The 12,950-nt window shown below is 42.8% G+C and overlaps 1 protein-coding gene across 2 annotated transcripts in view; it reads left to right on the top strand.

The window, feature by feature from the left end:
• GNB4 (G protein subunit beta 4) overlaps nt 1-12,950 on the top strand; it is a 54,116-nt gene that overhangs the window by 23,311 nt on the left and 17,855 nt on the right. For both annotated transcript variants that reach the window (XM_075556072.1, XM_075556071.1), the window contains 3 exons: nt 1,829-1,926; nt 9,831-9,869; nt 10,848-10,954. In XM_075556072.1, coding sequence (XP_075412187.1) covers nt 1,870-1,926; nt 9,831-9,869; nt 10,848-10,954 — 203 coding nt within the window. In that variant the 5' untranslated portion in view covers nt 1,829-1,869. The remainder of the gene's footprint in view (nt 1-1,828; nt 1,927-9,830; nt 9,870-10,847; nt 10,955-12,950) is intronic.

The following is a 12,950-nucleotide window of genomic DNA, read 5'->3' as shown; positions in this document are numbered from 1 at the left end:
TGTAATTGTATAGATTACATAATACTTGCTTTATTAAAAGTTCTATGGTCGTGAGGACCTGATGCAAGGGGCGTAAGTGGAGAGCAAATGCCTTGAGAATGATTGGGGCAGGGAATGTATGGATGTGCTTTATACAATTGATGTATGTATATGAATGGATGGTGATAAGAGTTGTATGAGTCCCTAATAAAATGTAAAAAAAGAAAAAAAATACATATATATGTGTGAAAGACAAAAAAAAGTTCTGTGGTCGTTTTTAGAAGTGAAGAAGACCATTGGAATTGTGCAACTGCTTTTTTTTGTAGTTAACAAATTGCCTTGCATACAATGTCTTATTGGTATCTTTGGATAATTGTAACTAGTACAGCTGAGCTTTGAAAAGATAGCTAGCTCTGTTGTTTTCAGCTCAGTGCATGATGCTTTCACTATATGGCAGTTATTTAAAATGTGTTCAAATGAGTCACCGATTTCGTTAAGAACTTAAGTTACAGTGATTGAAAATAACACCGTGCTTACATCAAACCCATTCTCATAACCATTCCATTTAAAATGATCTTCAGTGCCATCTCAACAACCACTTAGGATAAAAGGCTCGGATTCGATCTTAAACGGAAATCGCCATTGGTGGAGTTTCTTTAATATTGCGCCATACCCCTGTTTGGGGGGCGGGGAGTGAAGTAATGAGACTTTCTACTCCCATAAAGAGTTAAGGTCATGGAAACTCACAAGGGCAGCTCTACCCTCCTACAACGGTCACTATGAGTCAGAAGCAACTCCATGGCAGAGTTGGTTTTTTTGACTTGGTGGTGGGGAGGAGATGGTGGTAAGGCATGCGGGGATGGCTTCTCTATAGCTCATACTTCCTTTGATCTTAAGAGCCTTGGTGACAGTGGGTTACGAGTTGGGCTCCTTAGCAGCATAGAGGACAGGAGGGAAAGGCAGTTTGGCCGTTCTTGACGTCCAGAGAACAGCCGTGGTTATCTGGCTCCGCCATCAGATATGTTCCGATTCTGCAGCTTAGAAGCGTTTCCCAGCCCATTATACCATAAATGCCATCTCCTGCTCTATCATACTTGCTTCTGTTTCACCAACGTCTGAGCGAGGTTTGGGAACGCAGAATGCCAAGTAATGGGGCCATCTTTGTTCCTAAGAGAGGGCAACTCTCTGAGCTGATTGACAGGCTAGACTCCACCTCTTCCTCAAGTTGACAGCAGATTATGTAAATGCCACAAATACTTTGATCAAGGATAAGTCAAAAAGAAAAGCAACTCAAAAGATTGGATGGGATGCTTAAAGGGGGCAGTAATTTTATGCTAACATGAAAAATTTAAGAGATATAAGAAAGTATATTATGTAGTTTATGATTGAATCCCAATTTAAACAAATTAGATATAAAAATAATTGGCAGTTGGAGAATTTTTTAAATGGTCTGGGCATTAGATATTAAAGATTATCACTAATTTCAGTAGGTAAAATGAAGGAAATTATAATTTGGTAAAAAGTCACTTGGTAGTTTGATAAATGCATTCTAAAATATTGATGGGGGAGACTATATAATTGAGTCTAAAGTACTGCAGCATGAAAGCAAAAGATGAAGGGAATATGCGAAAATATTAACAATTGGTAAACATATATGATGGGTATTACGGGTTTCATGACCCTAACCTCTCGACTTTTTGATGATTGTTTACCAAGCAATGTTAAGTTCCGATAATCATTGATTATTTTGAGTTTCAGAGAGACCAAAAGTAACTTATATGCCAGTATATTTGAAATGCTCAATAGCTAAATAGAGAATTGAATGTGTCTTGCTTTCCCTTTTGAACAGTTGCTTTTGCTTGCTAATTCCTGAGGCAAACAACGTCAAGGATGAGTGAACTGGAACAGCTGCGGCAGGAGGCAGAACAGCTGCGAAATCAGATCCAGGTAAGGGCTCACTGGCTTGTTTGAAAGTTTCACACTTCCCCCGAATAAAACGATTTAAAAAAAGAAGAAGAAAGTTTCACACTTGTGCGTAGCATGGACCGGGAGTGCTGGTGGCATAGGGGCTTACATGTCTGGCTGCTAACGGCTGTCTATGTTAATTAATATTTTCTATTTTACCTCTTTGAGTTGTAACATCCATTGCACTGGCTACATAGAAATCACAGTCCAAATTCTTGAGTAAAGGGCGTATTAAGGAAGCTAACAAGTAGTAATGCCAGTGAGAAATACTCAGGGCTGAGCGCTCATCAGGACAAGGTACTTTCAGAGTTCACATTTGCTAATAAATGCCCAAAGGGGCACACTCCTCCGCTGGAAGCCTCACCGGAAGGCTTTCAACCCAGCTCCCTGAATTAAGTATCCAGATGCACCTCACTCCAGTAAGCCTTAGCCTGAAGTCACTTAGCTCCACGGGCCCCCCACTTCCATGGCTTGGCAAGCCCGACTTCCCCATTTCGTTGGCCAGAGGCACCGCACTCCTGCCTGAAAGCACTCAGTTTTACTTGTTCCCTAGCTTGGGAAGTCTGTTACTCTGTCCCATGCTTGGACTCCTGGTCCGGCTGCTGTTCCTCTGATGGAACAGCTGTCTTCTGGCCCCAGGAGCTTCACTGTGCAGGAAGCTCAGGTGCGGAGGTCCCCGGTCCTGCTTCCCAGAGGGCTCCTTTTACATACAGCAGGAAGGCATTCCAGGTAGTCTTGTCTGCAATTACTCACAGGTGAATCCTCTCAGGATCTTCACCCACCTTCTTGCCAGGCCCATGCAGTGAAAGGCCATTTGATGGGAGAGGTTTGCGCTAAAAGAGCCACATTCAACAATTCACTACCCCTGCCAACTGCAAGATCAGCAATTTGAAGCCAGCAGCTGCTCCATGAAAAAAAATATGAGACTTTCTACTCCCGTAGGGATTTACAGTCTCAGAAACCGACAGGGGTGTCTGTCCTGTAGGGTCACGGTGAGCTGGAATTGGTTCAGTGGCAGTGAGTTTGCCTAGGAAGGACACCAATCCAGTGCTACTTTTCCATCCTCATTGCTGGTCACCCGTGCCACTCTCCCCCAGAGCTCACAGGTTGGTAAAAACATCTTCAGACGGCCAGATAGGCCGGCACCAGTCACCAGTCTGGGGAGGTCCACATGACACCCCAACTGCCTGACCTACTGGTCAAACATTCAGGGCTGATTTCCCACTACCCCCCTGAGATGGCAGTCACACTCTTGTGAGACCATGAGACAGCCATATGGTCTGACCTGGAGGCTCCTGCGGCGCTGTTGAATTCAAGTGTCCTGGACTGACTCTGAATTTGTGAAGACCGATGACTACAGCTTTCTTCTCATCAGAAAGGATACCAAACGATCCCAGAGAGTGCGATCTGGGAGCGTGTCCACTGCCCACCCCCCTAGTCTCAAACACGAGCAATCCTCCGCCCTCTGAGATGGTCTTCCAATCAGGAAGCACTCTGGGCTTAGTGCTCTGGGCTTGCCTTACCTGATAGGCTTACCTGATTGCCAGTTGCCAGTCTTACCTGATAGGCTAGCTCATCACCTCCCTCCCTCCCTCCCAGGTGAGTCTTCTTTGAAACACACTATGAAACAGACTTGAACGAAACTGCAAGAGTTTGGGAACTTTTAACCATCATAGGAGGTGTTGGCAAATGCAGTGGTGTCAAAGGCATGTCAGCGCAGGGGATTCTCCATGGGTGTACATCTCCTACAATGCAGGTAGCAATGCCTGGGGGGCAGCACTGACAGTCACTTGTTTGGAACAGTGGAAACTCAGGTCCCCTTTCAGGAAGCTCTGCTTGGTGAGCAGGATGAAGACTTGTGAGCAGCCTGGCAGCCGCTTCCTATGTTTGGCTTAAGAGATGTAAAGGCTTAAACTGACAAATACACGGGAAGGGCTTCCCATCACCCTGAAGCAGAGAGAATCCCTGGTATCTTGGAACACTCAGTGGCCCTCTCCAAGATGAGCCAAGCATATGCAAGGACTTCAGAAGACATGTAAGAAGACCCCGCGTCCACCTTGAGGGACGATGGCAAAGGAAGACAAAGATAATAGAAGAAGAAAGAGGACAGGAGAGGCAGAACAAGGGAGGCCTGGACAGGTGCCTACAAAATACCGATCCTGAGAAGATACAAATCATAACCAAGCCTAGGACCATGAGTTGAAGGAAGCTGGAGATTTTATAGAAATAGGCCTGGTGGCATAGTGGTTAAGTGGGTCTCACTGTGCTTCTATGCTCATATGTTCCCCGGTAGGTTGTTGGTTCAAACCCACTGGGCCACAGGAAAGGCTTGGTAATGTGCTCCCGGACAGGCTACTGCCCAGGAGAGGCTAAGGAGCAGGGCTACTCTGACACGGGGCGGCGGGAGTGGGCTTCGACCTGATGGCGCAGAGCAGAAGAGATTGAGCTAGGAATGAGAACCCTGAGGAGGTGTGGCCTTGGGCATCTGAATTAAGGAGAGGCTTGTTTTGCCCGAGCTGGTCCGAGAAGGCGTGCTAGGCAGAGCTGTGTGTTAGATGCTACTGCCGCCAGCAGAGTGAAGTCCCCCAGTGTCTTTGCCCCCTTGTGTTACTTGCTCCCCGAGCTGACTGGCCAGGCAAATGGTCACCTGCTAGTCTCATCTAGGCCTCATTGCAACCCTTTGAGGCAGGTGAAATTATTTTATAGTTGAGGAAACAGGCTCAGTGAGATGAAATCCTTGCCGAACCAAACACCAAAACAAAATGAACTTATTACTATTGAATCACTATTGACACATGACAACTCTATGGGACAGGGTAGAACTGCCCCTGCGAATTTCCAGGTCTAACTCCTTTTTTAAAAATCATTTTATAGGGGGCTCATATAGCTCTTATCACACTCCTTTCACACATCCATTGTGTCACGCACATTTGTTGCCCTTATCATTTTCAAAACACCCTCCCTCCCTCATGAAACCTTGATAATTTACAAATTATTATTATTTTGTCGTGTCTTCCACTGTCTGATGTCTCCCTTCACCCACTTTTCTGTTTTCTGTGGGCTTCTAAGATGGTGTTGAAGGCTGCAGATAGCCCAGATGTTGTCCCTCTAAGGGGCTGGTGATTTCAAACTGCTGACCATGAGGATCACAGCTATACCACCAGGGCCCCTTATTTATACAGCACTTTTGTGCTTCTGCAGAAGCTCTGGTGTCACCTTTTTTATGTGTTGGGCTGCTAATCACAAGGTCAGCAGTTTGAAACCACCAACTGAGCCATGAGCAAACCAGAAGCTTTCTCCTGCCATAAAGAGTTAGTTTCAGAACCCCACGGGGCAGTTCTACCCTGTCCTATGGGCTTGTTATGAGCTAGAACCAACCTGATAGCAGTGAGGGTTCTTTGGTTGTTTGTTCATTTGGTTTGTACTTCTAGGAACCCTGGTGGCACTTTGGGTTAGGTGTTGAGCTGCTAACCGCAAGGTCAGTGGTTCAGACCCACTAGGTGCTCCTTGGAAGAAAGATGAGACTGTCTGCGTCTGTAAAGATTTATGGTCTCAAAAACTCTTCTCTGGGGTTGCTATGAGTTGGAATCAACTCAATGGCAGTTGGTTTGTAGTTTTTCCTTCTATTGCAGGACCTTGTTCCTTGTGCACGACTATCTCCGCCACTTGTACTTGGATGGGAAAGTTCACGGTCATCATCGTGTCTCACCAGCATCCCAAGCACAAAGCCATGTATTTATTTCCTCCGTGGTTTCAAATACCATGTACTTTTTGCGTTAGTGTCACACGACATGTAAAGGCCCTTTTTTCTGTTTTCCCCTTAGTTCTTCCTCCATTTTGGAAATGTAATCCTAATATATATATATATATATATATATATATATATATATATATATATATATATATATATATATCACATATACATACATATACACACATGCTGTGTAAACACATGTTTGCCCATGGATTATATTACTGAAATGCCATGAAGAATTTTTTAGAAGCACCAATAGAGAAAAATATATATTTTTAAACTTATTTTTTGTCGACTGTGATTTTGAATGAGAACTATGCCACAGTTCTCTGCTTGTGCACAAAAATGTCAGTATCGGATCTGGTATTGCTCACTAGTGGACAGCATGGAGTTCAGCCTTTAGTTGGGGATAATTCTTTTATATGCAGTTTTATAATGGATCATGGTGTTCATAAGAGTAAGTTCTTCTCCATGTGAATAGAATCGTTCATAATTAAATTTGCAAGTGATTGCTGCAAAGACTTTTGCAGAATTCTTGTATTCAGCCTGATTTCAATTTCCATACTGATTTGCAATAATTTCCATGTGAGGTTCTTTAATTGCACTGTAAATATTAATAAGATCTTGTGGTGGTGCAAATGGTTAATGTGCCCCGGCTGCTAGCTGAGAGGCTGATGGTTGGGGTCCACCAAGAGGTGCCTTAAAAGAAAGACTTGGTGACGGATTTCTGAAAGAGCAGGCTTGGAATGTCTCTGGAGCGCAGTTCTATACTGACACTTGATTTCATTTGTTTGGTTTTTCATTCATTGGTTCTAAAATAGTTCCTGGCACAGAGGAGCATTTTTCTCAAATCACTGACTCAAGAACGATGGCCTGACTAATGCGAGTTCATTTTCCTAAAGCCTATTTTCAGAAATGAATCTTCAAGTCCACCATTTCCAGAACACGGTTCAGGCCATGGCTGCCCTTCCTGGGAATTCTGATGGCTGTAAACCAGTGGCCATGATTATTTCTTGCCAGTTGAGGTTCTTCAGACCCACAATGTTTCTAAGAATGACAATCAAACCATACATTAGTGCAGCTATTTGTGAGCAACCTCAGAGGGAAATATGCCAAGTGTTTATAAACAGGTCAGAACGGCAGCCCAAAGATCCAGTCTCCCATCCAGACGGCTGCACGCTGAGGCAGACACCTGTCTCCCTTGCCTGCTGGGAGAAGTTAATCTGGAACATTTATCCAACAAATACCGTGTGTCTTCTGTGTTTTCTTAATTAGCGGTCTCTATTTGACCTCTCTAGAGTCTCTAATACCCACTGCAACAGCTACACAGAACTCAGACAATGCTCAGGATACAGTTGTTTATCAGGACATACTACATTCTTCCAAGTCTGGGACTAAGTTCCCAAAAGAGTATACCGTTCCATTGGAAACCCCATCCTGAAGACATTTGGGGCAAGCTCCCAGATTAAAGTGCTCCTGGATGGAGCTCACAGAGCAGTGAGTGATGCCCTGAGTGCCTCAGGGAAGCCCGTGGAGCAACATTGTAAGTTGTGCGGTTGAACATCAAATACATGGCCTGCAGTCCTGCTGGGGGAGTCCTGCTTGTCACTAGTATGGACTGACCCACCACCAGCCATGTATTGTGACCGCCATCAAGGACACACCCAGGTAAGCCCTTAAGGTGTTTGCCCCTCTCTGGGTTCGTAGGGCTGCCTCACTTGTTTCGTTACATTCACTTCTAGTCCACTCTCCTGGATCATTTCTTTTAGTTTGTATGGAGAAAATAACTTGTTTCTTTGAAGTCTCGTAGGAGGGCTAAAATATTGAGGCACAAACCACTGCATACAAGTTAGGGATTTGCCATTATTATAAAAATATGAAAAAAATATACCACTCAGTAAAAAATTGCTGCCTGTTACATAAAATTTATTTTCCTGAGGTAATATCTTATTTTTGTATTGGAGGAAAATATTTTAAAGTACTTTTCCTGCTTTAGATATTTCTGAAACAAGCTGTAATACACTATAAATACCCTTCCCATCACTGAAACTTTTAGATGCCAGAATAAATAAAAGGGAATTTAGAACTTTTGTTTTCAGCTGAAGCTTATTTGGAATACTGTGGACATATTAGCCCAAACTCTCTCTTCTTAGAGGATACAATTTAAAGACACATATATAAAGAACATTTGCACAATGGAATGGAATCGAGAGTCCAGAAACAACCTATTCCAAATGTCCAATTCATTTTCAACTAGGGTGCCAAGATCATGCGATAGGGGAGAGAATGGACTCATTAGTAAATGGTGACTGGACACTGGATATCAATATGCAAAGGAGTAAATTGGGATCCCTGCCTCACACCACATTTAAAGATTATCTAAAACAAATCCACAACAACTGAAAGTGCTAAAACTATATAGTTCTTAGACGTAAACTTAGGTGTCAATCTTCACAACCTTCAACTAGGCAACAGTTAAATTTGGCCCCCAAATAGCACAAGAACAAACCAATCAGTAGGTAAATACAACTTCATCAAAATTAAAAATGTGTGCATCCACGGGCACTAACGAGAAAATAAAACAAAGTGGAAAGGCAGCCGAGCGAGTGGAAGAGGATATTGCAAATCATATATCTAATAAGGGTGTAGTCTCCAGAGTTCATAGAATCTCTTACAGCTGAGCAATCAGAAGACAAGCTTAATGAAAAATAGCAAAGGATTTGAATAGTCGTGTCCCCAAGGAAGACGTATAAGTGAGTGATAAGAACATGAAGATATGCTCAGCATTATTAGTTGCTAACACCTGGCCCCCTGCCCTTGGTAGGCTGCTGTGGTCCCCGCCAGCCCTCTGGGACCGAGGAGAAATGCTCCATAGACTTTCCGAGGCTATACATCGTTCGGGGGCAACCACATGTGTATCTTGTGAAGTGGCCAGTAGGTTCAAACCACTGACCTTGTGGTAATCAGCCCAGCGCTGAACCCACTGCAGCTCCAGGGCTTCTTCATTAGTTATCAGGGAAATGCAAATCAAACCTGCAATGAGATGCAACTTTACACCCCCCGCCCTACCTACCTGCTGGTTGTCGTGACATTGATTCCAACTCATGCAGGTGCCACACGTGTCAGAGTCAAGACCACATTCCAAGGGTTTTCAAGGGTAGTTTTTTCAGAAGTCAATCGCCAGGCCCGTCTTCCAATGTGCCGCTGGGTGGACTTGAACTACCAACCTTTTCATTAGCCATTGAGCATGTTAGCAACTCGCAGCCCCAGGTTGGCCATCAAATAGTCCAACCATTCTGAGAAACAGCCTGGAAGGTTCTCAGCATGTTTAAACATGAAGTTTACGCATGAGCTGCCAGTGCTAGTCCTGGGTGTATTTACTCAAGAGAATTCAAAACATGCTCGTTCAAAACTTGTATATGAACGCCGATAACAGCATCATGAAAAAAAAACAGACAAAAATGGAACTGATGATGTTTATTAACAAGCTAGTGTGAAGCTAGTGAATAAGCAAAATAGTTAAAAAAAAAAAAAAAAAGGGCCACGTTCGATGGTTCCAACCCCCAAACTGAACTCATAGTCATTGACCCGATTCAGGATCCCAGCTCCCAGTAGGACAGGGTAGAGCTGCTGCTGTGGGTGTCTGGGGCCATTAATCTTTACAGGAGCAGAAAGCCTCATCGATCTCCTGGGAAGCCCAGGTGCAGTCAAATTGCTGATCTCGTGGCCAGCAGCCCACCTGGTAACCGCGTACCTGATTCGCCCTGCACGAAGCCTCCAGAATGGTCCAGGGTACAGTCATGACGAGCAGATACAGAGAAGAGGGTCGCAGGCCTGGGCCTTCTGTGCTGGGGCAATGGAAACATTCTGGCATGAGACAGTGGGGACAGTTACCGCTGCATCCTGACAGCATTAAAATCCAATGGGCTACTCACTCAGAATTAGTTACAATGATGAGTTTTGTTTTGTCTCTTGTCACAATAAAAACGTAGAGCATAAACGAAAGGATTTTAAAACTCAAGATTTTGTGGTACAGTAAAAAGTATACTTCTAAACATGCTTTTTGCCATAAACAAATATGACTTTGAATTGTATCTAATCCACACTGAAATGCATTATCATTTTTCTTCAGGATGCCAGGAAAGCATGTAGCGATACAACGCTCGTTCAGGTAAAGTTGTTTTTGTTTGTTTGTTTTGCCCTGTTTTAGTCACACCTGAAATACGTTAACACTGAGTGCAAATGGCTTCAAATTCTTTTATGAGTAATTAATTTTAAACGTAAGTGAGGTCATTATGTTGAAACTTTGCTCTCTGTCAAGTGTTGTGCAGTACAAAGATATTATAAAGTATATTATTAAAGGTTTGTCTGGAAAAAAAAGCCGTATAAAATATGTAAACTGGTATAAATATAGTATAAGCTTCTTTGGACGTTCTTTCTGATATGGTGCCTCAATTAAACATTTGTTTTCTTTTATAAACTCTTAAGAAAGTCTCATGAGCTTAATTAAAATTGGTTACTTTCAAAGAAAGTGTTCTGCGGGCTATATGAATATAGCGTGGGCTTTCTTATACCAAATTGAAAATTGAAATCCATTGCCCTCAAATTGTTTCTGATTCATAATGAGACTCTGGGATATCATTAAACGATCCTTTCGGGTTTCCAAGACTTACCTTAAAGGATGTCAGCTGCTGTATCCACTTTTGCAGATGCCTGGTGAGTTCAAACTGATGACCTTTTGTATAGCGGCTGAGCACCGAGCCTCTGGGCTATCAGGGCTGCTGCCTCTCGTATAGAAGGCTGAAGTTATCAATACTTTACTCTTTGATCCTCTACTGTAAACATTTGTAGCTAATTTTTCCGTAAAGCTTAGAAGGTTTGTCTAAAAAATAGTGTATAGAATATATCCTCACTGATTGTGGCAAATAGGATCACTTAAAATTAATCATGCTTTATTTTTTTATCGACATGATAATCCTTAAGACATGGTTATCCTTAAGAGCTCAGGGATGATTTATAGTAACTTGTCTTCAGTTACTATGAGATTGCTTTATATCTACTTTTCTTCCTCTGCTAATTGTTTCTCGTTTTGAATTGCTTTCTGAAGTAGGGCTAAGAAAAAGGATCACATGTCTGTTGCTTTCGACAGATCACATCAAATCTGGACTCCGTGGGTCGAATACAAATGCGAACGAGACGTACATTGAGGGGACACCTCGCTAAAATTTATGCAATGCACTGGGGATACAATTCAAGGTTTGTGCCTGCTGTTTTCAAACTAGCTACAGAACTGTGTTTGCTAAGAATCATGATGTGGCTTATATTTGTTTTAAAAGCAAGTTGTGTTTATGAAATGTTTGCAGGAGATGTAGCCAATGTAAACACCTAGCTTTCGCTAAAATTTCATTAATATTTTACAAGTTTAGAAACCTTTACTAAGGAAGGTAAGTGCACCTCTCAAAAAATATTTTATTCATAAAATGAAGTATGGTTCAGACTGAGAGAAAGGCAGTTCTGGTGCGTGCGGTGGTGTGGATGACTCTTAACCCAGTACGAGGAATCAGATGAACCACGTGCTAACCTCTTCTGAAGGGATCCATGAAGGCAAGCAATTGAGGCTTGATGTAAAGCGAATCCATGTGCTTTATTCTTTCTCCTAAAGGAGCTGAAGAGAAGAATCATTTGGTGATTGGTAGCCCAAACTGTGAACGCAAAACAGTCACTTGGTAAAAGGTCAATGGTTCTTGATAGCTTTCAAGACCTCAGGAGTCAGAGGCTCACGTTGCCTTCAGACTCACTCTGACGATCAGCTCGTTACTGAAGGTCCTTGCGCTTCACGTGCTGACTCTTCTAATGGATCTTTAAATAGGTTCTGTCTACACTCTACTCCGTGCCCCACTGTCACATCTTTCCCAAAAAACTTAAAAACTGCTCACTGTGTGAGAAGGCCACAATGGTCAGATCACAGGAAGGGAACTGGAGAGCAGAGGTTAGGGAAGAGAGTGTGTTTGTTGGCACTGTAAGAGGGGGTTCCCCCCCCCCCAAATAAACTGGATTTGCTTGGGCGGAGCTGAACTTTTGTATTACGCATGTTTCCCACTAGGGAAGCATCAAGAAATGATCTGAATTAGTGAATCCAGGGGCATCGCCTAGCAAAGTTCTCTCTGGTCACACCAAATTTTTTTTTTTTGAAAAGCAGTTTTGCTGGAACCTTGTTTTTTTGTGATGGCTGATTTATGAGAACAGCATGTGGCTGTAAAATTTTGTTTTCTGTTTGTGAAAAATGCCGCAGAAACTCTTGTGATGTTGAACATCGCTTACAAGGACAACGCTATGGGGAAGACTCAAGCGTATGAGTAGTTTTCTCATTTCAGAAAAGTGAAGTGTTTATTGATGACAAACCTTGTTCTTCCCCGAATGGATGAAAATGTTGACTTGTAGTACATTTGTAGCTCATTCCACCAGGTCAGACTGTTAATCAAGCTTTCTATTTAGAGGTTCTGAAAAGACTGTGTAACAGTGTGCGACAAAAAAGGCCTGACTTGTGGCAGACAGGGGGCTGGTTTTGCCACCACAACAGTGCACCTGCTCATGCAGCCATCTCAGCGTGCCAGTTTTTGGCAAAAAAACAACATGCCTCTTTTCCCCTCTGTACCTGATTCACTTCTTTTGTTTCCACTAATGAAGAGGGACACGAAAGGACAGCAATTTGATGATGTAGAAAAGGTGAAGAAAAAAATGAGCGAGGTGCTGTCAGCCATCCAAACATGAGTTTGAAAAATGTTTCCAAGGATGGAATCTCAGATTTGACATATGTATTATGTAAGTGTATTAGAGAGTACTTTGAAGGTAATAGGGTTGTTTTATACAACACATTTAAATACACAGCTTTGAAAAAAAATTCCAGGTTTGGGGGGCACCCCCTTGTATGTATACATTTTTATAGTTTGAATTTTATACTGCGGTGAAAAATAAAATTCCCAAATAAACCAAAAATGGAGTGACTGGTAATTATTTGGGGCTTTCTACAAAACCTGTTTTTCTCAATGTGTCTTTCTTTTTTCTCACAAATGCTATTCAACTGGGATAGTCACGTCTCCTGCAGTTCACCCTGTGCATGGGCTGCTCACCCTCCTGACAGTGATTGGATTTCACCCTGCTTTTCAGAAGTTAGCTCTCAAAAGTGGTTTTTTGACACATTCTCTTTTTAAAGGCTCACTTGATTAACTCTACTAGCTGTCACTTTGTGGCT

The sequence above is a fragment of the Tenrec ecaudatus genome, chromosome 8, assembly GCF_050624435.1.
Source record: "Tenrec ecaudatus isolate mTenEca1 chromosome 8, mTenEca1.hap1, whole genome shotgun sequence".
Taxonomy (NCBI): Eukaryota; Metazoa; Chordata; class Mammalia; order Afrosoricida; family Tenrecidae; genus Tenrec; species Tenrec ecaudatus.
This window is presented reverse-complemented; position numbering and strand designations above follow the sequence as displayed.